At 42.3% G+C, this 27258-nt stretch overlaps 1 protein-coding gene across 1 annotated transcript in view; it reads right to left on the reverse strand.

The window, feature by feature from the left end:
• The window catches only part of dnah12 (dynein, axonemal, heavy chain 12), a 193715-nt gene that overhangs the window by 37243 nt on the left and 129214 nt on the right, over nt 1-27258 (reverse strand). Inside the window, exons 48-60 of the mRNA XM_080182788.1 lie at nt 26948-27028; nt 24208-24384; nt 22645-22776; nt 22451-22540; nt 22191-22331; nt 20238-20479; nt 18914-19061; nt 17749-17894; nt 15114-15328; nt 13921-14113; nt 9037-9229; nt 7630-7802; nt 398-538 (exon numbers count right to left, since the gene is read on the reverse strand). Of these exons, the coding sequence (XP_080038914.1) occupies nt 398-538; nt 7630-7802; nt 9037-9229; nt 13921-14113; nt 15114-15328; nt 17749-17894; nt 18914-19061; nt 20238-20479; nt 22191-22331; nt 22451-22540; nt 22645-22776; nt 24208-24384; nt 26948-27028 (2072 nt within the window). The remainder of the gene's footprint in view (nt 1-397; nt 539-7629; nt 7803-9036; nt 9230-13920; nt 14114-15113; nt 15329-17748; nt 17895-18913; nt 19062-20237; nt 20480-22190; nt 22332-22450; nt 22541-22644; nt 22777-24207; nt 24385-26947; nt 27029-27258) is intronic.

The following is a 27258-nucleotide window of genomic DNA, read 5'->3' on the forward strand; positions in this document are numbered from 1 at the left end:
TTTAAGATGCTTCTTAGAACCTACTTTTTTGACCAAACTACTGGTCATCTGTTCCAATATTGCATGGCTTCTACCTTTCCAACTACATTTAGAACTTTTATCAAACTATTTATCCTAAAATATGAGAACCACAAGAGTGTTAGGCTCTACCAAACATTAGGATTATTTTCAGCCCTAGATTTGAGCAGAAAAATCAAGCTACTTAAATGTCATATGGTTTTCACATTTTTCTATAAAACCATGTTACATTAAAATTGTAAGCAGTCACATAAACCCATGCATTATAGTTCATTACATAATTATATGGATACGATCATCTTTTTATTGTTCTCAACAAGATACAGTGGTTTAAAATTACAGTAATTTCAGGGAGAATTTTGTGAAAACAGCTACTTACAAGAGCAGATTACAGCACAATAGGAAGGAAAAGAGCAACTTGTCCTTTTCAAATAGAGAGCGGCAAACATTGGAGTACAGATTGTATGTGAAGTGATCATTGAGATAACGAAGACGCTTCTCCAAAATTTTCGACTTATTACTGATGAGGAAAACGTAAGATTTCAGATTATATCAGTTAGTAAATTACGTTCTTTGGTATGAATGCCCAAACTTTTGACTTAATAGCACACTTAACACTTGGAACAGAGAATGGCAAAATTCTTATAGACAATAACAATACAAAGGACTGCAGTTCTAGAATGCCTTAATTTGGATCAAAACCCTGCCAATTGCTAGAAAAATTATGTTTTTTCAAAAAAGAGCATTTTCCTTTACCTAATGTGTCTCATCTTTCTCATGGTCAGCAGAATTTATCAACAATTTATCTTAACTTCTTTTTTGATAATGCACAGGCTATTTCACATTCTCACTATTCAGTGCAGTTAATATATAGGGGGCGCTATATATGCGCTAATTTTTAGCACGGCGGGCCGAGAGAATCGCTAGTTGGCTGATTCACGGGATTTGCGCATGCATTTCCGCCACGCGCACGTTGCCCAGTGCCGGACATCCGGTGCTGTCTGAGCTATGCTGGAAACCAGCAGGAACGCCAGGTAAGTACTTTGATTTTATTTTAATGTGATTGGCATCTCTCACCCAATCAGGAGTAATTCACGCCAGTGGCGTTTAGACTAGCTCTCCACTTTCGGGGACCTTGCAGAAGACCCCACTGGAGTGAAGGGGGAGCAATCGGGGTCCTCCTGGGGGTTGGGCACCTGTTGGGTATGGGCACCCTGGCAGAGACAGCTTTGCCCCACGGCACTTCTCCAGGGGCAATGTGCTGCCAGCACTGTCCAAGGAGCTAAGTGCCCATGCTGAGGGGGTGCCTTGGCACTGCCCATCAGATATTGGGCAGTGCCAAGGGGTGGGGCCAATAGGGATTTTTTCCTGTACTTGCAAGGGCACCAGGAAATAACCAGTACATCAGCCAAGTGCTGGGGGCAGAGCCTAGGAGTGATCATGGGGGTGCGGGGTTCCTGCTGCAACTCTGCCATTGCAATTGATTGGGATCGGAGGGAGGCCAGTGATTGGGGTGGGCTGGAGTGGGGGTAGTCAGCCAGGGGGGAGCGTTGGGGGGGGGTCCTGCTGGGGATGGGGGCATTGTCACTTTTGGCGAGGGGTTAGATCGGGCGGTCCAGGATAGGGGATTGTTCGAGGCTGGCAGATGAATGGACGGGGGGCCGTGATTGGGCCGTGGGAGGGGTGGAATGGTAGCACTGCGAGGATCCAAGGCTGGCCAGCAATCGCGCTGACCAGCAAACTTCAGGCTGACAGTTTGGGGCCTCTGCGCATGTCAGCCTACGTAATGAATAGGCTCCACCCCCCCCCCCCCCCGAGCTTTTAATGATATTCCTGATTGTGACCTCTAAACTGCACACAGTGTGGGAGATTCTTGTCTGAAGTCACACTGAAAAAAAAATGTGATCTACACCAGTTTTCCTGCAAACTCGACACATCGAACTTTTTTGGGAGAATCGAGATCATAAAGTAGAAAAAGGGAAAAAGTTTGAACTTCAAAGAGTTATACGCAAATTTATAACTTTCATTTTCTCTTTAAAGATGTTAACTAGGACATTTCTTTTCAGATCTGCAAGATATGCAACACATAGTTTTTTGCTTTGCATATTTTTCCATACTGTTACTGACCAAACATTTTAACATAACCTCAAGATTTTCCATAAACTGAAACCTAATTAAAGAAGTATTTTTCTCCCACATGATGTGCCAGCCTTGATGTGCATGACACAATCTACTGACTCATACTTTTTGATGCATACTCTACTTAAATGTATATCCCCTCTTGAATTGCTGGCTATCATCTGTTTCACTCCTTCTTTGGTATCTCTTTTTATCTACTATCCCAATCAGCTTTGTCTATGACTTTGGAGTTGGGGAGACTTCAAAGACCTAGAAACTGGTGATGGGACCAGGGTCTGTACGTCCCACCCCCCTTCCAGCAAATCCCATTTTCAGAACAGGGGAAATGAGCCTGGGTTGAAGTGCACAGGTGCAAAAGATGAATTGGCTAGGCCATTTAAATTCAATGCAGATCTGATTTTCATTCCAGTAATGACCTCAAGCCGCAATGTATATTCCAAACCTAATGGTGGAGAAGTAAATGCTTATGAAAGGTTGATACGATCTGTAGAACTATTAAACTGTCCAGTTATTTAAATCCCCTGCCTTTTAAATTTTGAAAAGAGCTGCCTGTGTGTGTCTGATAGAGAGAAAAGAAATTGTTTCCAGCAATGTTAATAGATGTCTGTTGACATGAGCGGAAGGGTGATAATTATAGCATAATTGCTGCTTTTCTGTTTCTACAACCCACCATTATCACAGTGGGGAACTGAAAGTTCACAGTTTGATTGATAGTTCCACTATGTTATTAAAGGATAAGCAACTTTAATGTGGATTATGAATACAAATATTTATTTTAATAGACGATTAAGTATTTGAGGGAATTGTATTAAATGTGTTTTAATGACGGAGCGTATTTTTTTAATGTGGTGAAGTCTGTATTAGATAGTTAGAACTTTATTTATTCCATCGCACTCCCTGTAGATGGTGGACAGGATTTGGTGAGTAAGCAGGTGAGTTACTTGCTTGCAGGTTTCATAGCCTCAGCCATAGTATTTATTTGACTAGTTCAGTTCAGTTTCTGGTCAATGGCAAACCCAAGGATGTTAATAGTTGGAGAATTCAGCAATAGTAATGTAATTGAATATCACAGGGTAATGGTTAGACTCTCTCTTGTTGGAGATGGCCATTGCCTGGCATTAGTGAGTATACCCATACCACATGGATTGCAAAGATTCAAGAAAGCAGCTCAGCATCTTCTCAAGGGCAATTAGGGTTGGACAATAAATGCTGGCCCTGCCAGTGAAGCCATATCCTTTGAATTAATCTTTTAAAAGTTACTTGCCACTTGTCAACCCAAGCCTGGATATTGGCTAGGTATTGCTGCACCTGGACATGGACACTATAGGATCTGAGGAGTCGGGAATTGTGCTGAACATAGTTCAATTATCAGCAAACACTCCTACTTCTGACTTTATGATGGAAGGAGGGCAATCGATGAAGCAACTGAAGTTGGTTGGGCCTAGGACACTACACTGTGGAACTCCTGTAGTGATGATGTAACTGAGATAATTAGGTGAACCTGAACCACAGTATCCATTATTTTCTCTCATCTATTTAAATACAGGTATAGACCACTGGCTTTAAGACCACTCTTAAAGCCAGTGGTCTATTCCCTATACTCATATTAATCACCATCACAATAACAGTTACAAAGCTCAACATTATCCAGAACAAAGCAGTTTAGTTGATCATTACACTTGACCACTGGACGCAATACTAATTTTATCAAAATCTATTATTTGCAAGCTTCTAAACTATTTATTACTCATGAGATATCCCTGTTACCCTCCAACTCAATCCTGGCCCTCTCCCCTATCCTCTATGCATCACTTGTGGTCAGGAGAGCAGGTCCCAGTCCTTCAAATACATGAAATACGTGTGATTCTTTTTAACATCCCTGAAAGTTGGCACCCAGGTTGATACGGTTATTAAGAAGGCGTACGGTGTGTTAGCTTTTACTGGTAGAGGAATTGAGTTTCGGAATCATGAGGTCATGTTGCAACTGTATAAAACTCTGTTGCGGCTGCACTTGGAATATTGCACACAGTTCTGGTTGCCGCATTATAAGAAGGTTGTGGAAGCATTGGAAAGGGTGCAGAGGAGATTTACCAGGATGTTGCCTAGTATGGTGGGAAGGTCTTATGAGGAAAGGCTGAGGGACTTGAAGCTGTTTTTGTTAGCGAGAAGAAGAACATAAGAACATAAGAACATAAGAAATAGGAGCAGGAGTAGGCCAACTAGCCCTTCGAGCCTGCCCCGCCATTCAATAAGATCATGGCTGATCTGAAGTGGCTCAGTTCCACATTCCCGCCCTCTCCCCATAACCCTTAATCCCCTCTCTTATCAAAAACCCATCAACCCGCGTCTTAAAAATATTTAGCGAGGCAGCCTCCACCACTTCAACGGGCAGAGAATTCCAGAGATTCACCACCCTTTGAGTGAAGAAGTTCCTCCTCAACTCCGTTCTAAACTGCCCCCCCTTTATCTTGAGGCTGTGCCCCCTAGTCCTACTATCCTTTCTGAGCGGGAAGAGTCTCTCCACCTCTATCCTATCCATCCCATTCTTCATCTTATACGTCTCAATGAGATCTCCCCTCATTCTTCTAAACTCCAACGAGTACAAGCCTAGTTTATTCAGCCTCTCCTCACAGCTCAACCCCCTCAACTGCGGCATCAGCCTAGTAAACCTCCTCTGCACTCCCTCCAAGGCCAAAATATCCTTGCGTAAGTACGGCGACCAAAACTGCACACAGTACTCCAGCTGCGGCCTCACCATTGCCCTATACAGCTGCAGCAAGACCTCCCTACTTTTATATTCAATCCCCCTCGCTATGAAGGCCAGCATCCCATTCGCCTTCCTGACCACCTGCTGCACCTGCAAGCTGGGTTTTTGTGACTCATGCACAAGGACCCCGAGGTCCCTCTGCACCGTCGCCTGCTGCAGTTTTTCACCACTTAAGTAATAACCCTTCCTACCATTATTCCTACCAAAGTGGACCACCTCGCACTTGCCAACATTAAATTCCATTTGCCATTTCCTGGCCCATTCGCCCAACCTATCTAGATCCTTCTGCAGACTTTCCACACCCTCCGCACAATTTGTCGTTCCACCAATCTTGGTGTCATCAGCAAATTTCGACACCCTACACTCAGTTCCCTCCTCCAGATCATCTATATAAATGGTAAATAGCTGAGGCCCCAGCACCGACCCCTGGGGCACTGCACTAGTCACCATCCGCCAATCCGAATAGCACCCATTGACCCCCACTCTCTGCCTCCTATTTGACAACCAATCCTCTATCCACGCTAACACCCTACCCCCAACTCCATGTCCCCTGATCTTCTGCAATAACCTCTTGTGAGGTACTGTGTCAAATGCCTTCTGAAAATCAAGAAAGACCACATCCACCGGCTCTCCTCTATCCACCGCCCTAGACACATCCTCATAGAACTCAAGTAAATTTATCAGACACGACTTCCCTTTAACGAAACCGTGCTGTGTCTGCTCTATCAAGCACTTTCGCTCAAGATGCCTTGCTATTTCCTCCTTGATGACGGATTCTAACATTTTACCTACAACAGACATTAAACTAACCGGCCTATAATTCCCTGCCTTTTGCCTGGCACCCTTCTTAAACAACAGCGTAACATTAGCCGTTTTCCAATCTTCCGGCACTTCCACAGAATCCAGCGACATCTGGAAAATAACCACCAAGGCATCCACTATCACCTCCGCCATTTCTTTCAGAACCCTCGGATGCATTCCATCCGGTCCTGGCGACTTGTCCACAATCAGCCCCTCCAGTTTGTCGAGCACCGCCTCTCTAGTAACAGTAATGTCATTAAGACCCTCCAGTCCTACCACCTTTCCATCTCTAACACCTGGCAAATTACTCACGTCCTCCTCCGTGAAGACAGAAACAAAAAAGTTATTCAAGACCTCAGCCATATCCCCATCCCCTACCACTAAGTCCCCCTTCTCATCCTCTAAGGGACCAACGTTCACCCTAGCCAGCCTCTTCCTTTTTATATATTTATAAAAACTCTTGCTATCCTTTTTTATATTAAGCGCTAGCCCAGCTTCATAGTTTCTCCTACCCTTCTTTATCAACTTCTTTGTCAATCTTTGTTGACATTTAAACCTCTCCCAATCCTCTTCTCGCCCACTACTCTTAGCTACTCTAAACGCCTCCGCTTTTAATTTAACACTTCCCTTCACCTCCTTCGTTATCCATGGCTTATTACCTCTCCTCCTACGGTCCTTTTTGACCATCGGAATAAATTTCTGCTGAGCACCAAGAAAGATCTCCTTAAAGATCCTCCACTGCTCCTCAGCAGACCTACCTTCCAACGCGCTCCCCCAGTCCACATTCGCCAATTCTTCTCTCATCCTACCGTACTCCCCTCTGTTCAAACAAAGGACGCGCGTCCGGGAACCCACTTTCTCCTCCTCCATCTGCACCAGAAACTCCACCATACAATGATCGCTCTCCCCAAGTGGATCCTTCACCACAAGGTCCCTAATTCTACCCACCTCATTACATAACACCAGATCCAAGATAGCTTGCTCCCTCGTCGGCTCCAACACACACTGTTCCAGGAAACTATCCCGGCAGCATTCAAAGAACTCCTCCTCGAGCCCACCGCGTCCAACATGGCTCGACCAATCTATATGTAGATTGAAATCCCCCATAACTACGGCCGTCCCATTCCTGCATGCTGCACTTATTTGCGCGTTAACAGCCCGCCCCACCTCCAGATCATTATTCGGGGGCCTATAGACGACACCCACCAGCGTCTTCCTCCCTTTGCTGTTCCTAATCTCTACCCACAACGATTCCACTTTCTGCCTCTTGGCTCCAATATCATCCCTTGCTACCACCCTGATGCTGTCCTTAATCAGCAGAGCTACGCTCCCCACTTTTTCCTCCCGCCTATCCTTCCTAAACACTTGATACCCCTGGACATTCAGCTCCCAGTCCCTGTCACCTTGCAGCCACGTCTCTGTAATGGCCACCAGATCATATCCATTTGTGCTGATCTGCGTCACCAGCTCATCCACTTTATTCCGAATGCTTCGTTAAGAGAAAACTTAATTGAGGCATACAAGGTGATCAGAGGATTAGATAGAATGGACAGTGAGAGCCTTTTTCCTTGGATGGTGATGGCTAGCATGAGGGGACATAGCTTTAATTTGAGGGGTGATATATATAGAACAGATGTCAGGGGTAGGTTCTTTACTCAGAGAATAGTAAGGGCATGGAATGTCCTTCCTGCAACAGTAGTGGACTCACCAACATTAAGGGCATTTAAATGGTCATTGGGTAAACATATGGATGATATTGGAATAGTGTAGGTTAGATGGGCTTTAGATAGGTTTTCACAGGTCGGCACAACATCGAGGGCCGAAGGGCCTGTACTGTGCTGAAATGTTCTATGTTCTAACATAGTTAAAACTATGGAAATTTCATACAATTCTGATATCCCTACCTGTCATGGATAGATTGGACGTAGAGCATGACAAACCAACTTAGGGAGTACTGGTACATAGGGTCAATGTTGGCCAGGTCAGCAATGCTGAAGAAAAGGATAGCAGAATGCTTAGCAATTGGTCTGTATCCTTCTCGAGATTCTGCAATCTTCAATTCCGTTCTCTCAGCAATCTGAAACAGATAATAAATAATTAATATGAAGTGAACAAAGAGTACAGAACAGCTGAAGATTCTGATAGCAACTGTACCAGTGGATATCACTCTCACTTTCTTTGTGGACAAAAAGTGCACACTTAATGATGAGAACAATCTGACAGTAAAAGATATCCTGTAAATGGTGACCAAATATCATTGAATTTGATATTAGATTTAAGAGGCAAAAGATTCAAAAAGTACGATTGTAAGCTTAAGTAAGGTAAGCTTCAAACAGATGAGAAATAAATTGCCCACAGTCAGCTGGTCTGTAGGTTAATGGATAAACCTACCGTCAAAGAGTGGGAATCATTCAAAATGAACTACACTTATAAAGGCAAGTTGTGCAGCTGGTCAATAAACATGGCAGAAAATAGCATTTACTCAAATAAAAGGGTTAACACAAATGTAGGAAATCCAGCAGACTGGGAAAGCTAAAGTAACAACAAAGCAATACAAATAAAATAATAATACGTGCAACAAGACACTAGGACAAAAATACCAATAAAATTCAATCCTATTGTGGTTGCTGCTACCGAGGGGTGCCTTACATTACATAATATTAAGTCTAAAATAACCTTCGCTGGTTGGTTCCAAAAATTTCTTTCTGAGAAACTACTTCAAAAGTATTCTAAGAACTCCTCATCCAGGTTACTGCTGCCAATCTGTTTTTTCTGGTTTATATATAGATTAAAGTCACTCATGATTATTGACACCCTTGTGACACTCTTTATCACAAGCATCCAATATTTTTCTTACATAAAATTTGGCAGAAGGATTCAAGGCGATTTGAGAAGAAATCTTTTGCCCAGTGAGTGGTGGGAGCCTGGAACTCGCTGAAAGTGTAAAGGTGGAAACCCTCAAAAAATTTAAAAGGAATTTGGATGCCACTTTAAGTGCTGTATCCTATAGGATGCCCAACCAAAAGCTGGAGAGTGGGACTTAGCTGTAGAGCTCTTTCTTGGCTGGTACACACAAGATGGGCCAAAAAGTATTCTTCCGTGATGTAAATATGTTCTTGTTCATATATTTTCCTCCTGACTCCAACTCTAAGCAGCTGTTAAATCACCCACCTATCATTCAATAGAGCAAGGCACATAACTCACATGAGAAAGACAGATTTCTCAAACACAATTACAAAAATGACTTTCAAAAATAAGCAGTAAATATAGCTTTTGAGAACACTTTGATATACACCTTGTCAGGTTCTTACCTGCTGTTTCTTGCTAATTTCATTGGACATAATTTTGGCAGAGTCCAAGATTTTAATGGCACTTTCATCTTCCAGAATGTTTCCTTCAGAGCCCTCAAGGGTCTCAAGAATTTTATCTTCAATTTCCTTCAACTGCTTCTTATTGGATGCAGACTGCAATATCAGTGCATTCCGCTCTTCCTCCAGTTCAGGCCTAGTCAAACAAATTGAAAGCTTTTTTTTTACTGAGTAATGTACTTCATTCATAAATTTGTAAAATCATAATGTGCAACAATTAAAAATTGATGTTACATAAAGTGCAATGCTGTTTAATCTCTTTCAGCACAGTGGGGATTTTCACAGTAAAAATGTAAATCTACTTGTGATTAATAAATTAACTTTAAAGGGCACTCAGACGGGCCTCACTACACCACGTATATAATGCTTTTCGCACCCTCAGAGAGTGACTTGGCAATGCTGCGGGGCACAATGAGGTAAACCACATTCCTCACACCCCTCAAAGTCAATAGAGAACGTTGTGTACAATAGAGTACATCATTGTAGTATATGGTAACCCTGAAGTCAACATGTGCACAGTCAGATCCCACTAACAGAAATTTCAATACGTAAAAAGTACATGACCTTCAGTGTCTTTTACCAACCAAAAGTTTCTAATTAACAAATGTGTATTCGAGACATGTGGTGTGGTGGAGCAGTGGGTAATGTTTTTTCACCCTGAATACACAGCACTTTCATGCCAGTAATGGCACAAAATAGCATGCAGAAACTACAGGCTTATTTTTCCCTGCCCATCGTGGGTAAGAGCTGATCCACATCCTCCTGAACCACCTTTGTCCTGTCGCTGAGGAGACTTACAGAAACTCAGTGTGGCTTCTGACTGTCACAGAGTATTGTGGGCATGGTCTTGACAGTTAATGCAGGGTCAGGAAAAATGTCAGGGCAAACCAAGAATTGTTCCTCACCTTAATCAAACTGACCAAAGTGTTTGATTCTTTAAACCATGAAGCTCTTTGGACCATCTTCCAACGCTTTGGTTGCCTATTGAAGTTTGTCACTATCCTGAGATGCCTGCATGATAATACAAGGTGACTGTCCTGATTGGAGGATCTGAAACTGATTCCTTTCATACTGGACCAGGGTTAAACAAGCTGATGTGATCACTCCTGCCTTGTTTACCATTTACCTGTCATTGTCCAACTCATCCAAGATGACCGTCCACCCAGTGTCAGCATCAGTACTGTCTGGGCTGGAAGCTTTTCAACTTTGGTTGCTTGTGGACAAAAATAAAAATTACCATCATGGGCATCCATGAACGCCAGCTGCTTGATGGCTTAGTCTATGCTGAACACACAAAGGACACTTGACCTCATCAACATCCCCATTAAGAGGCATGGCCTACCTTGAAACATCATCAAGATGAAGGCTCTTCAGCAACCTTCCCCAGGCCAGATGAGCATCCATGCTCTGTGCCATCCATGTAGGCAGGGTGGCTCTGGAGTATGTACAGCACTTGTTATACATCGGCAGCCACTCTCTCAAGGGATTACCATTGATGAGAAAGTCCAGCATCAAGTTAATTGTGCCAGCACTAACTTCTTCAAGCCAACATTTCCTTGACATCAAGGGCCTTTGGAAGTCAGCAAGCATCTTGGTTTATAAGGCTGCTGTGTTTACCACCCTCCTCTACTGAAGCGAAACCTGGACATTTTTGACGACACATTAAGATCCTTGAGAACTTCCATCAGCAGCGCTAGTGTAAAATCCAAGGACCTGCGGGCTAATGTCACTGTCTTCCATGAAGCTGTGTCTATCAGTATTGAAGCCCAGCTCCTGCAAAGCCAACTCCGATAGATAGGAGATTGCATCCAGATGCCCAGAAATCACCTCCCTCAACAGGTTCTCTTCTCCCAACTCATCATTGGCTAACACTCTAAGGATTGCCAATGGAAAAGGTATCAAGATATGCTCAATGCCACTCTGGAAGGCATTAACACCACTAACTGGGAGGAGAAGGCTGTAAACCACTCATACGCCTCCTCTTGGTCTGAAGTGCAAGCCACTTTGAAGCTCATTGACTTGACAGCAAGGCCGAATGGCAGCGGTAGAGAAAGAAGCAAGAAGCCAATCCAAGGCTGCAAGTTCCATTCCCCCGCATAACAGCATGCCCCCATGGTTGAAGAACTTGTGGATCCAGAATGGGGCTGCTCAATCATCTGAAGACTCGTCAATCCTGTCTGACATTATCCCTTGATTTTGAGGGACCGCTACCACCAACAAGTAACATAACTAGGATTGGGAACATAGTAAAGTGGCAAGTAATGACCACAACTCACACAACAGTAGGGCAAACCAAAATCTTGTTAAGAATAATCTTTGCATCATGAGCACAATTTAAGCAGAATTTGATGCCTCCCTGAGACGTTTAGAGGCAGGGGGGCATTTAAATAAGCAGAAATTATGCCGGGTGGGGACCTGACTGGTTTCCTACCTCTGCCCCACTTCAGGGCTTCATCCTGCTGCTGCTGGTATTTAACCAGTGGCAGGCGGGTCAGTTCCCACACAGAAAGTTCAAAAACCAAATGCTGTTGAGTTTGAGTGTGGGGTCCCAGGGAGGGGATTCCATCATTCCTTCGTTCAAAGATACTCAGTACCTGATTGAGGGATCTGATATTTGGAAGGGGTGGCCTGCTGAGAGCCACAATCCTGTCCTTTCCTCCGATTCCCCCTACTCTACTATCAAGTGATGCCCTTCCCCCAACTCCATACCACCCTCACTTGCTTGTGGCCTGCATTCCTTGCTGACCCTGGCTCTCGGGTATGTGTACTGCCGGCAGCTATCACCAGTGTTCCTTTGGTGCTGTTGTACATAAAGAGCTGTCAGCCTCTGATTGATCAGCAGCTTTCAGAGGGTATGATTTTCTGTCTCTTGGATCCTTGATCCCGGGGAAGTGCCTGATTGGCAATTAACGTGGTGGGTCTTCCCGCAAGGAGGCAACATGAGGTTCTCACCGTCTTTGTGAGTAGTGGGAGAGACCCCTCTCACCTGGATTAAATTTCACCCTTTGTGTGAGTCACTTCAGGCCAACACTGGGATATGCATAGCAGCAGGTCACTGCCATATACATTGTACGTCACAGGGAGTCTTAATTGTTGCAGTTTAAAATCCGACATTTAAAGCAAAGAAAGAAAGAAAATTCACCTCAAAAAATGAATTACTTTTTATAAAATATTATACACAAATATACATATTTTAAAAAGCCATTGTATGATACATTCATAGCACCAGGGACTCCCGGTTTGATTTCCAACTGAATATTCATGGCATGCACCTGGCAAGGGAGAATTCTAAAGCACATACATAGAAGTCCAGGTTTGCCACATTATTGGAGCTGGCACAGATATAGTAGGTTCGGAAGACATAAGAGGATTGATCTGGAGGAGACGATGGGTGGGGGTCTGTGGTCGTGGAGGGAAAGGAGTGTCCAGAGGGGGAAAGGATGTCCAGAGGAAAGAGGAAGTCCAGAGGAGAAAAGAGGAGGAGAGAATAAGAGGAGGGGTGGGGGATGTTAACCAGAGGAGAAAGAGGGCGGTCCAGAGTAGAATTGGTTTGGGGGGGGGGTCCTGCAGATGCCTTATGGACATAATGGTAGGGCACCGAACTTCCTGCTTGCCATATCATGTGAAGCGATGTAGAACGTGCATATGCATTACAAATGAGGTGGGCTGCACAGGACTACGCATAAAAACACGTCCCATCCCGCAGCAAGAATCGGTTCATTTTCTTGTCCCTCCAATGGTGGAAGGGGAAGATTCTGCCCTTGGTAACTGAAGAAGAAGGTATTGCATAGCAATTTTCAGAAAAACGGCTTTAGTAATGCATGTGGCTACAGAATAATGGGTGATGTAGGATTTTGTCATGGTATGTAGGGCAAGAACAGGCTACTGATCCAATATTATATTGATTGTGAAAATAATATATCACGTCTGCAAAACTGCAGTGTTCTGTTATAGAAAAAGGGACATAAAGAGACATAAATGTTATGTTTTATCAGGAGAAGGTAAAAAAAGGACAATATATTTTTCTAATGCATTAACGGTATTGTTTTTTCATCGCGAAGGGGATTGAATATAAAAGTAGGGAGGTCTTGCTGCGGCTGTATAGGGCATTGGTGAGGCCGCAGCTGGAGTACTGTGTGCAGCTTTGGGCGCCGTACTTACGCAAGGATATTTTGGCCTTGGAGGGAGTGCAGAGGAGGTTTACTAGGCTGATGCCGGAGTTGAGGGGGTTGAGCTATGAGGAGAGGCTGAATAAACTAGGCTTGTACTCGTTAGAGTTTAGAAGAATGAGGGGAGATCTCATTGAGATGTATAAGATGATGAATGGGATGGATAGGATAGAGGTGGAGAGACTCTTCCCGCTCAGAAAGGATAGTAGGACTAGGGGGCATAGCCTCAAGATAAAGGGGGGGGCGGTTTAGAACAGAGTTGAGGAGGAACTTCTTCACTCAAAGGGTGGTGAATCTCTGGAATTCTCTGCCCGTTGAAGTGGTGGAGGCTGCCTCGCTAAATATTTTTAAGACGCGGGTTGATGGGTTTTTGATGAGAGAGGGGATTAAGGATTATGGGGAGAGGGCGGGAATGTGGAACTGAGCCACGACAGATCAGCCATGATCTTATTGAATGGCGGGGCAGGCTCGAAGGGCTAGTTGGCCTACTCCTGCTCCTATTTCTTATGTTCTTATGTTCTTAAATATTTTGCATTGTTGTTTTGGCACACTTGCCAGGCAATGAAAGCTGACAATAATAAGCTACTTTGAATTGTCATTTCAGTCAAGTAAAAAGTTTAAATTTAGAAAGATGCACATTCTAAATGGCTGGAGGTACCTTTCTTTAGCGACAACGATCCCCAACAGCTGGTCCTCAAGCCCCTCGGGGGTGATCATAAAGTTGAGCAGGGAAACCTTTGTTGCCAATTCTGGCAAGTAGTGTGGGTTCCTCAATTTCGTTGTTATATAGAGTCGGAAATCAGCTGAATATTCAATAACCAACTCACCGAGTTTAATACAATCCACGCCCCCTGGAAACAAAGAGAAAGAGAATAGTTAATGAGGCTCCCCTTCATGGTTTTGACAAAACATTTAATCTAAAGCACCATTTGCCATTGGTATTACTCTGAGATACTGGTTCCTCCATCATCAAAACTATTTTTCATGCTTTCAAATATTTGCTCTGGTCCCATGATAATCCATGTATAGTACAAACACATGTGTTGGCACAGGAACATACATGAGTCAAACAGTTACCAATTAATTTCTGGTCACCCTATTATAGAAAGGATATTATTAAACTAGAAAGAGTGCAGAAAAGATTTATTAGGATGCTACCAGGACTTGATGGTTTGAGTCATGAGAGGCTGGATAGACTGGGACTTTTTTCCCTGGAGCGTAGAAGGCTGAAGGGTGATCTTATAGAGGTCTATAAAATAACGAGGGCTAGATAGTCAATATCTTTTCCCAAAGGTAGGGGAGTCTAAAACTAGACGCCATAGGTTTAAGGTGAAAGGGGAGAGATACAAAAGTTTCCAGAGGGGCAATTTTTTCACACAGAGGGTGGTGAGTGTCTGGAACAAGCTGCCAGAGGTAGTAGTAGAGGAGGGTACAATTTTGTCTTTTAAGAAGCATTTAGACAGTTACGTGAGTAAGATGGGATGGGGGCCAAATGTGGGTAATTGGGATTAGTTTAGGGGTTTTTAAAAAAAGGGCGGCATGGACAAGTTGGGCCGAAGGGCCTGTTTCCCTACAGTAAACCTCTATGATTCTATACTTGTAATAGTCCAGATCATTTCATGCAAATATAATTTGGTTTAGGTAAGCAAAAGGAAAACTTGATGCCTTCATCTGAAAAGTGGGAATGTTGCATGAAGCATGAAAACACAAAAGAAGTTTTATAATTTGAAAATATTCAGTTATAATATTGATTCACTCCACTTCAATTCAAAGTAGATGACTAGAGAAACTTGCATGAACGTTTTTGAACAAGTAATTTTTGTTTCGAAAATGACAGCAGCAGTTTGATACCTTGTTTGAAAGTCTGTCTGAGCAAAAGAGGCTCAAGTGAAGGGTCTAGTTCTTCACCAACATTTTCCAGTAGGAGAGGTGTGCCAAATTGGATACAGTTTTCTAGTGTTCGCATGTAATCTGTGTCTGTCAGCTTAGTGATACTCAGTTTATTGTCACGCTCAGAATTTCTCACCCATTTATTGGCTTGGCCTTGTGGATCAATCATTAATGGCCTGAAATAAGTGCAACAACAATATAGTTACTTCCTTACAGCAGAAATCAATATAAGTATTTTCCACAGGTATAACTTGTACTTCAATTTGTACCATTGGCTACAACATTTGGCTGCTTGGTGTTGCTGAGACAGCTGAAGGGACTCAAAATGGTGAGCTGTCTGCGCAGAACAGAGTCTTGCTTAGGAAGGGTGCTCGACCTGGGCACCAAAACTTTTGACAATGGGCACATTGTAATGTCAAACAGACTCTCAGGCTGATCTCACACAAGATAAAAGCAAAATATTGTGGATGCTGGAAATCTGAAATAAAAACAGAGAATACTGGAAAAAAAATCAAAGATGATTTATGACATTAGAGTGGGATTTTATGGCCTCGCTTATCCCAAACTGGAAAATCCCGCCTCAGGTTAACAGGCCTTTCCATGTTCTGTCCTTTGCCTGCTCTGATTCCCATAGCGGGCAGTCAGTAAAATTCCGGCCAAGATCTACCAACTTGGACTGCACAGGTGAAGTGACTGCTATGTCCTTTACACTTTTAATTGAATACACGCTCCACTTCATCTGAGAGCTAACAGACGCTCTGTTCATTGGGAGAGGAGACTTCATTTTCATGTCTTTAATCAAACAGAAGCAGAAGGACCAGGTTAACAGAATTCCCAAGGTGTAGGGAGCCATCGACTCCCTACATGTCTCTGTGGGCTACACATGCAAATGAAGAAATGTTCAATTCCTGCAAACTGTTCAACCTCATTAATTCAGTTATAATATTAATTCACTCTACTTCAATTCAAAGTAGATGACTAGAGATATTAGAGATGGAGTAATTTGTGGGTGCCAACGTCCAGACGATCATGCTGATGAATGCCTATTTTCCGGGCAGCAGTCATGATGCCTTGATTCTAAGGCAGGCTGATGTTCATGCTATCTTCAGTTCATCATGAAGAACCATAGGCTGACTACTGGGAGACCAGAGATATCCCTAATACACACAGCCAATCACCTGAGAACAATATGCCTATGACAGCCATGCTGCCACCAGCAGCATCATGGAGCAGGCCATTGGTTCCATTGTCCAGACCACTTGTGGAGAGCTCTACAATTGTTGCTGGAATGTGTGTCTGTCATAAAAATTGGCAGTATATTTGATAGTGAAGAGGATAGTTATCAACTCCACAATAATATCAATGGTTTTGTTGAGTGGGCAGAGAAGTGGCAAATGAAATTCAAGCTGGAAAAATGTCAGGTAATGCAACTTACGGAGGGCAAACTAAGTAAGGGGATACTCAATAAACAGGAAGATATTGAGTGGGGTTGAGAGAGTGAGAGACTTTGCAAGGCTATGGACCAAGTGCTGGAAAATGGGATTAAAATGAGCAGCTGGTTTCTTTTTTCTCTTTTTTGTCCAGCAGACACAAAGGGCTAAATGCCCTTTTTCTGCACCATGGTTCTATGGTTGTGTTCTGCTGCCTCTTATTATGAGCCATATATCCCATGAGAGAGGGAGTAATGTCAGTCAATGTATCAATGTTTGGATAATGTACCTTGCACAGCTGAATGGCTGGAGGTTTGTGGAGGCTGCGAGAGTAAAGTGTGTCACATCGTTGGTGGAAATCAGAGTGAGGTGGAATATCTGGATGTTAGGCCTGAGACCTGACCTTTAAGGATTGTTGATGGATGAGTGACGAGCTTGTGCTGCCCCAAACAGTGAGAGGTTGGTGGGTAGTAGCTATCAAGTGAGGATACTTTCAGTGGCACTGGTCACCAACACATAGTCATTGCACTCTTACAGTACTGCTGTCAGGTCCTCAAGATGAAACTTCGGGAATTGATCCCTCCCCCTTCTCACAGTCACCTGCTCTTGTCCCCTTCTCAGGATGTTCCAAGAGAATCTTCTGGCCCTCAATGGACACGGGGCCTGATTCTCCCATTGGACCCACAACTTTTCTGGTGGGTCTGGTTGGGAGAATCGTGTGTTGGCTATTTTGTGGGATTCATGCATGCGTTGGGAATACATGTGTGTCTCCCAGAGCCGGAGAACAGTCGCAGTCAAGACCACACTGGAAACCGGTGGGAATGTAGGTAAAATCTTTTTTTAATGTAGTTTAAGTGTATTTTGCACGTGATTATTGGGCCTGGCATCTCCGCCCCACCAGGAATACTTCATTCCAGCGGGTTTAGAGTATTTCCCTACATTCGGGGAAGTCCATCATGAATTGTGGCCCCCACAGTTTACTGCAGCTGCAACTGTTTGGTGCAGTAAACAGATCTGCAATGAAGGTCTAAAGCATTGATAATGGTAAAGAAAGGGACCCAAGCTTCTACCTAACAGGTTGATTTCAGGAAGCCACCAGTGGCTTTTGCCACCAATTTACAAGTTGGCAAACTTTAGTGCGTAACATCGCTGTATTTAGTACTTACCATCTCCTAGAGTTACTGACAATCACACCATTATCAACTGAGAAATTGTCTGTGGGTAATCCAGCAATGTTCCAAGCTCTAATGATTATAGGATCGCCCAGAGTCTTGCTGAGGGAGAAATCACCTGAAGAAGGGATATCTTTCAACTGTGAACAAAGGAAACAGAGTCTATTACTAAAGTTTATTTACGAAGAAAAATAAAAATATCTAACACTACTAGTGTAATGAAAAAAAATCAGATAATTTGTGCAAACAGCTTTAAAATGAAAATGGAATGCAGAGAGGAGCATTACCATTTTTTTCTCAAAAACATGAAGGATATCAATACTGATTTGATTTATTATTATCACATGTATTAGTATACAGTGAAAAGCATTGTTTCATGCATACTATACGGACAAAGCATACTGTTCAGAGTACATAAGGGAGAAGGAAAGGAGAGGGTGCAGAATATTGTGTTGCAGTCATGGCTAGGATGTAGAGAAAGATCAACTTAATATAAGATTGAATCTGCTGTGTTTTTTCAAAATTTTTATATTGCCATTGGAGCTCACAGGGAACTTTAACCCTGCAACCTGAACTGAATTGAAATTTAAGCAAAAGAACTAAAAAGAAAATATTAAGAGTTAATCCACTCCCCAAACTAGATCCTTTAACTATTTTAAAGTATCTTATATTGGTGCTTCTTCAGGTGATTTTTGAAACTGTCCTGGGTTGTCCATGAAAGTCTAAAGTAATGAGAGTGGCAAAGAAAGGGACCCAACCTTTTATCTAACAGGTTGATTTCAGCTGCCTTAAATTTCTGTACTGCAGTTTGCTACAAATAATTTGGCGGGATTTCTTAATATGTTCATGGACTTTATCATTCACACCAGAGAACTCCATAGCAAGTAAAGTACAAAGCAGTATATAAAACACAGCAAAAAGTGAGCAGATCAGTAAAGGTATTGAGAGACTTCTGGATGAGTACAGGGATTTAATGGGATTGAGAGTTATAGATAGGCCTGGTAGGTATGGATATGATCAGTGCAACTTGTGGGCTGAAGGGTCTGTTTGTGCTGTAGTGTTCTATGTTCTATGTATCTGCAGGTAGCAACATGTATTCCAACTACAGTTGGTGAAATCTGCAAAACATATATACTTCAGTCTACCCTGCCTCAAATACCTTGCACATGTTGGTCCACTGAACAATACATTCATGACGAAAAGCTGCAGTGAAAGCTCCAAGATAAGCAATGACACCTGCTGAAACTAACACGTCCCCAGTCAAGGTATCATATATGTTCTGTAAATCATCAGCAGCCTTTGACCACCTAGAGATTAATAAGACAATGTTTCAGAAATGATTTATATATTAAGGAGAAATAAACCAGTAAGTTCTGTACATGTGAGCTAATGTAAGCAAGGGTTAGCAAATTAATTCAAAAATAGAAAATGCTGAAAATTCTCAGCACGTTTGACAGCACCTGTGGAGAGAGAATAGAGTCAACATTTCAAGTCAGGATGATCCTTATTTGATTCAAAGCAAACTTTTAGAAAGTGTGTTGGTGAAAGCAACAAGAGTCAATAATATCAAAGCAAGTCCACTTTATTCTTGATGACATCAAATTTATCACTATAATCAGCGTGCAAGTGCTGGGTTCCAATGACAGGCAATCGAGGACTTAATAAAGTTTATTCACTATTCTGAGCAGTTCATAGAAATCATCATAGAAACCCTACCGAACAGAAAGAGGCCATTCAGCCCATCAAGTCTGAACCGAAAACAATCCTACCCAGGCCCTACCCCCATTTCTCTACATATTTACCCACTAATCCCTCTAACCTACGCATCTCAGGACACTGAGGGAAATTTTAGCATGGTCAATCAACCTAACCCCCACATCTTTGGACTGTGGGAGGAAACTGGAGCACCTGGAGGAAACCCATGCAGACATGAGGAGACTGTGCAAGCTCCACACAGACAGTGACCCAAGCCAGGAATCAAACCCAGGTCTCTGGAGCTGTGAAGCAGCAGTGCTAACCAATGTGCTACCGTGCTGTCATACGTGTTTGTCTTCTGTCTGTACTTTGGGCAGAACTGTACTTCTGCCATGTGACCCCTTAAGTAGCCAAGTCATCACATCATCATGTGACCATTCGGTCTACAATCAGGAAGATCCATAAATAAATTTCAAGATATCCCAGTGAGCAGGATTGAATTCAATTTAACTCAATCACTTGTTTTCTAGATTTCCAGCCAGAACACTGGAACTAATATTTATTTTTTTTCTGGATGCACATCACAGACCCTAGAATTTTCCATTTCCCCTTCTGGTTCCCATTACAAGTCAAGAGATTTGAACACAGTGGTCCTCAGCAAGTGCAACATACCTTTTTGACATACTTATGATGGCCAGGAGTAGAAATTGGCCCGAAATTATGTTTCCCTGTCACTTTATCCTAAAATTAAAGCAAACTAGCAAAACCTGGGCTTTTCAGCTACTAACCTTGACTTTTCTCCCCCAAGTCCTCCAATCAGTTTCTCTGCTCGTTCCAGCTTTTTCGCACACAGATCTACTTGGAACTCAAGTTGCGCTTTTTCGTCAGTTTTGTCCTGAAATGTCTTCTTCAGATCAGCAAGGTGATCTTCAACTTCCTTAAGCTCAGCTCTCTTCTGGTTTAGAATTTCCATTGTCTCAGCCAAAGATCTCTGAGCTTCATTCAAACGAGCCTTTTTTGGAGCAACAACCTGAAATCACAGTGTCATGGATCATTTTTGTTTTTAATCACAGCACTACCTGCAGTATTTACATTTCCTGAACAAAGGGAAGTTCCAATGAAGTATAATGACATGGGTATCAATATAAAATTGCCACTTGGAGAATAAGAAGCGGTTTGGATAAATTTCTTTACCCAACAGTTGTTGGAGTATGGAACATTTTGCTACAGGAAGTGGTTGATGCAGAGGCAAGTGCGCTGCTAATTTTCCTATATGAATACCCAATGTATGTTCAAAAGGTATAAGGAACATGAGCGAATCCAACATCTACAACCATTTTCTACAACTGTTCTGAAGGCTGGGTAGTTTGCTGCGAATATCATTGATTATCATATCAATGATATGAATATCATTGATGAAGACGAACATCTCGCCAGGGCCATCCCCACAGCCCCAGTTCTTGCCTTCAGACAACCGCACAACCTCAAACAGACCATTGTTCATAGCAAACTACCCATCCTTCAGGAGAACAGTGACTACAACACCACACAACCCTGCCACAGCAAACTCTGCAAGACACCTCTCCAAGGCGGCTTTCACGACACACAACAGCGCAGAGTCGCTGAGCAGAGGCTGACAGCCAAGTTCTGCACACGAGGACGGTCTCAACAGGGATCTTGGGTTCATGTCACACTATCTGTAACCCCCATGACTAGCCTGGGTTTGCTAAACCTCACTTACTGTACTGTCTGGAGACAATACACATCTCTTTAACCTGGGGCTTAATGCTCCTTCCACTCGCATTGTTAGCCACTTTAAGACTTGAACAGCAGGTCAGGCGTAAAGACTCGCATTCTAATCAGTTATCTGTAAACTGTCTGTGCTGTTATATGCTCTGTCTGAGGCCAGAACTCTCCATTCGCCTGACGAAGGGGCAAACCCTGAAAGCTTGCGAGTTTACTATCAAATAAATCAGTTGGACTTAAACCTGGTGTTGTCAGACTTCTTACTGTGTTTACCCCAGTCCAATGCCGGCATCTCCACATCATGGTACAGTGGTCAGCACTGCTGCCTCGCAGTGTCAGGTACCCAGGTTCGATTCCGACCTTGGATGACTACCTGTGTGGAGTTTACACATTTGTCACGTGCATTTTCTTCCCACAGTCCAAAGATGTATAGGTAGGTGGATTGGCCATGCTAAATTGTCCCTTAGTGTCCCAAGATGTGCGGGTTAGATGGATTAATGATGGGAAATGTGTGGGGTTACAGGGATAGGGTGGGGGAGTCAGCCTGGGTAAGATGCTTTGTTAGAGAGTTGGTGCAGGCTTGATGGGCCAAATGGCTTCTTCTGCACTGTAGGGATTCTATGATTTTATGAGAGGTGAATGCAGCGAGTATAAGCCCTATGAAGCGATAATAGGGAGCCTGACATGAGACTGAATATCTCTGTAGAGCAAGCTCTACAGTTTGGACCCAGACATCACTTCATCAGTGTTTCACCAAAAGCTGCATCATACTTCTCCTTAATTCTAATAAGGTTTTTTTGAACTATCAGGGAAGTTTTGTTTTCTAAATATCTAATTTGCATATGTAAAGTAGCCTGGCAAGTATAAATCAATCATGTTATCCTTATCACCATAATGAACATTTTTGCAAGCCATACAATGATGGATCCTATTCTCCTCGAGATATTCATTTGCTGTTCTCATTGCTTTGGCCATGTCTCACAGCAAATCACTACCTTTGCTACGCGATCATACACCTCCATGGCAAGGATCCATTTGCATAAGCCTTCTGCTGCAGATGAGGCTTTAACCACCTTCTGTGGGTCAAAGTCAGGATTGGTGAGATATTCAGTACGTATCTTCTGCATGACAGCAACCTGAACAGAAGAACAATACAATGGTGCATGTTACTGGAACTGTTATTCATGTAATAATTGACTAATATCAAATATTTAAAAAAATAAATAAAAATAAATAAATATATAGTGAAACTTACTGGAATGTTATCTTTGTCGTACTCCCTCAAATCTCTCAGGAAATTCATGTCACCCAGCAATTTCTTACTGGGTCCCCAGTAATCTAAAATCTTAAAAATAAGTCAAATGGAAACATTCTTATAATTTTTAAATCTGCTGCCAAATTGCATACTTTGTCAGAAGAACTTGAATGTCTTGCTGCTTTAGATTTTACCTTTTCCCCTCTTCCTGAAGGATCATTGATTTTTTCTGGTTTGATGAGTTTCATGACACAGATAGCAGCCATCACCAGCTTGACTCCCTGCGGAGGGTTCTTCATTGATTTAACAATTGTGATGTCAGATGGCTAAAATGTAAATTGAACAGATATATTTATGCATACAGTCACTGGTGTTGCCTTACTTACAATATTTAAATGCAATAAAAGTACAACTTAATTTAAATTGTTTCAAAATATACTACTTTCTAATTACCCTGCCACCACTGACCTATAGTGGCTCATAGTCCCCCAAATCCGGAAACGTGAAATTCTTGTGCTTGGGTTTGAAACCTCTCTATCTCTGTAAAATAAAACAGTCCTATAATACCTATTCTAACAATCCATTCTGCTGATCCTGACCTCCTGTGCATTCCCCTCACCTCCTTGCCCCATTTTTGATGTGGGGATGCCGGTGTTAGACTGGGGTGGGCACATAAGGAGTTTATTTGATAGCACGAGCTTTCGGAGTGCTGCTCCTTCATCAGGAGCAATGCTCCGAAAGCTCGTGCTACCAAATAAACCCGTTGGACTTTAACCTAGTGTTGTGAGACTTCTTACTGTGCCCTACATTTGTTAGTCATATGTTTAGTTGCTCAGACTCATGTTTTGAAATTCCTCCCTAAATTGATCTCTTTGACTAAGTTTTTGGTCACTTCTTCTTTGGATCAGCATCTATTTTATCAGATGACACCTCTGAGTAGCACTTTGAGACATTTTCCTTTGCTATCTAAACAGTGGCCCAGATGGAATAATTCCAACTTCAGTTGTCAAATTGTTTGCCTGAATAATGTAGTATCAATGTTTCTATTGACAACTATTCCAATTAAAGTTTGTTGCTTTTTCAATATGCAGCCTATACACAGCTAGTCATCCTCCATTGTCACACAGGTCATGGAATCTTTGGGGTAGATTTGATTTACTCATCCTTTCCTGCCTGTCAACACCATTTGTCTGTGCATCACATTTAGAAATAATGTGGAGATGCTGGTGTTGGACTTGGGTGGGCACAGTAAGAAGTATAACACCAGGTTAAAGTCCAACAAGTTTAATTGGAATCACGAGTTTTCGCCCCTTGACTCACCTGATGAAGAAGTAGTGCTCCAAAAGCTCCTGATTCCAAATAAACCTGTTGGACTTTAACCTGGTGTTGTAAGACTTCATACATTTAGAAATGACACAGGATGCAGAGAAAATGCACACTAAATGCATGAAGAGTGGCAAAATATCCTTTGTACCATTTCCTTAAAGAAACAGCTGTATTTAAATCATCTACATTTGAAATAAATCAGATTCTCCTTCAAAGTTGAAGTTTGACACATTTGAATTGCTTCTCATTTTCAGATACAAGTTGGAGATTATTCCATTTGTGGGACTTAAAAACTCCTCAAGGTCTAGCTTGTTCTTCCAGAGTGTATAAAATTTGTCACTTTCTGAAAACAGCTACTAAACCCCAAATTATATTTTTGAAATTGATACTAAAAAGACTATTGTTTTTAATCAGTTGATTGTGAGATTTACCTTCAACGTATCCAAGGCAGAAAGTGCTGCTTCCAGAGCTGGAATAGCCTCTGCTAGCTCACTCTCACACTCATTCTTCAAAGCTTGGGCTTCACTTGCTTTCTCAGTAGCTGCTTCTTCATCTACCTTTACAACTTTGCTCTTTGCCTCCACCTCTGCAGATTCTACCTCTATCACCTTGAGAGATAAGCAACAACAGGAATATAGATATTGGCCAATTATTATAAAGAAATGAGCTACCATTTAGAACAAAGAAGAACTAAGAACAATACAGCACAGTAACAGGCCCTTCGGCCCTCCAAGCCTGCGCCGCTCATGCGCCCAACTAGGCCATTCGTTTGTATCCCTCTATGCCCAGTCTGTTCATGTGGCTATCTAGATAAGTCTTAAATGATCTCAGCATGTCCACCTCAACTACCTTGCTTGATCAAAATATTAAATTTAATCAAAACATTAAATTTTCAATTTTCATTTTTTAAAATTCTGGACCTATGTAACCTCCACCATCCCAAAATTTGCCACACAATGCAGAATAAAAATCAATGACCTTACAAGGGTGGCCTTGGTAAGTAAAGTAACCATTGCAAATACATATCTTTCACAACCGATAGGGTTTGCATTCACCTTCTTCCCCCCACCACACTCATTCCCTATAATCACCTGGGATTAAAGAAATATACATACACAAAATAATTACTACCACAAAAGCACTTTTAGCAAGGGCACTTTGCTTAAGAAACAGCGCATCTATAACTCTTATAATCATGGGTAGCACATATTCGTCTGGGGCAAGAGTCTTTATCATTCAGATTCTATCTTTTCCTTTTCTAAAGGAAAAGTTCAGCCATAATCAGCAATTCAGCAATGAAAGGGGAGACAATGGAGTAATGGCAACATCACTGAACTTTTAAGCCAGAGGCCCAGGCCGATATGCTGGGTACATGGGTTAAAATCCCACATGGCAGTTGGTAGAATTTGAATCCAATTATTAATCTGAAATTGAAAGCCAGCCTTAGTAATGGTGACCATGAAACAAACTTTTGTTGATTGTTGTGAAAACTCATCTGACTCACAAACAGCCTTTTAGGGAAGGAATCCTTATCTGGTCTGGCCTACATGTAACTCCAGACGCACAGAGCTGGATTCTCCAGCCTTGTGAGACATCTCGCGGGAATCCCATGCCCTGCAGAATGGGGCATTCACCAAAATTAAGAATCCCCAATGGTCGTCAAGGCAATTGGGGTTCATCCACCCCGCTCCACTGACCCTGATTGGGTTCCCGCCCATAGCAGGTGGCACCTGACAATTATGCAAACTCACCAATTGTAAATCAGCGAGCACAGAGGTGATGGGAATTTGATGCTAAGGAATTAATTTATTAATTTATGGGATGTGGACGTCGCTGACTAAACCAGCACATATTGCCTATCCTTGGTTGCCCTTGAGAAGGTGGTGGTGAGCTACCTTCTTGAAACACTGTAGTCTCTGAGGCATTGGTACATCCACAGTGCTGTTAGGGAGGGAATTTTGGATTTTGACCCAGCAACATTGAAGGCACAATGATATATTTCCAAGTCAGGAGGGAAACCTCCAGGTAGTAGTATTCCCAGGTATCTGCTGCTCTTGTGTTTCTAGATAGCAGTGGTCTTGGGTTTGGAAGTTGCTGCTTAAGGAACTGGTAAGTTCCTGCAATGCATCTTGTAGACTCTGTTGTAGACACTGTGCATCTTGTAGACAGTGTTCGTTGGTGGCGGAGAGATTGAATGTTTGGGGAAGGGGTAGCAATCAAGTGAGCTGCTTTGTCTTAGGTGGTGTCAAGCTTCTAGAGTTTTGTTGGAGCTGCACTCACCAAAGAAAGGGGAAAGCCTCCATCACACTACTGACTTGTGCTCTGTAGTTAATGGACAGTCTTTGGGCTGTCAGGAGATGATTTATTTTCCACAGGATTCTTAACCTCTGATTTGCTCCTGTAGCCAGAATATTATATGGTTAGTTGAGTTCCTAATCAATGGCAATCCCCAGATTGTTCATAATAGGGGATTCAACAATGGTAATGCCATTGAATGTCAAAAGGGAATCAGATATTTACTTGAAGTGAAAACAGGCTATGGGTAAAGAGCAGGGGAGCCAACACAGAGAAACGGTCTTCTTCTGTACTGCATCATTCTTGATTTTATAATTCTACTCTTAGAGGCTATAACATGCAGTGAAGTCTACCTGTAATCTCCTTGGTCTGTACATTTTGTTAAGTCCATTTAGGAAACATTGGGGAATTTATTTCTCTCTTAAGGTTTCAATTCCTATTTATTTGGCAAAAAGGAACAACAAAAATCGAGATAGATTTTCAAAAATGCTGAATTGAACTCTACGCAGGCAAAGTAACAGTAGAATGCAAAGTGCTCTCCCCCTCCAAGCTTCGTGCATCTGAGATATTTTACAGGCACACCTATAGCCAGTTGTATTGTGGTGGTTTAAATGAGAGGCATATTCCAGGAAATGGGCCAGCGGAGTTAAATACACCACCTTGATTTCACTTAGATGTAGCTCCCGGCAAGCTTCTAAAAGGGATGAACAATTTTTTGGCAGGAAAATTCTGATGCAATATTTGACTCAGCTTTGAGGTAGAAGACATTTTCACTCCAGTTTATGGCATTAACAGTTTTTAAGTTCCCCTTAAAGTGGTACTAATTCAGAAGAATGTTCAGCCTCTGGTGTAAATTGATTTTAGTTTTGGAGTTACCTTCATCATATGAGCATTTTCGACTTTGGCTATTTCCAGTTTAGGCTGAAGCTCCACCAGTTCTAGCTTCATCTCACCCACCTGCACAAACATAGCATCAAATACTCACTTTAATTTAAATAGACAAGTGTACTACAACAATTCGATTTTCAACTTATAAAAGGAAAACTTTTTACTACATTCATTTCTAAGGAAGTAAAAGTTTCATATGATAGTAAAGTTGTGAATATTTCATCCACTGCTGGTTCAATTATAATTGCATTCCATTTTTTGGTATTGTGCTCAGGTTCAATTTCCATTCAGTGCTGAGT

Source organism: Carcharhinus amblyrhynchos, chromosome 3, assembly GCF_965287045.1.
Source record: "Carcharhinus amblyrhynchos chromosome 3, sCarAmb.v2.hapA, whole genome shotgun sequence".
Taxonomy (NCBI): domain Eukaryota; kingdom Metazoa; phylum Chordata; class Chondrichthyes; order Carcharhiniformes; family Carcharhinidae; genus Carcharhinus; species Carcharhinus amblyrhynchos.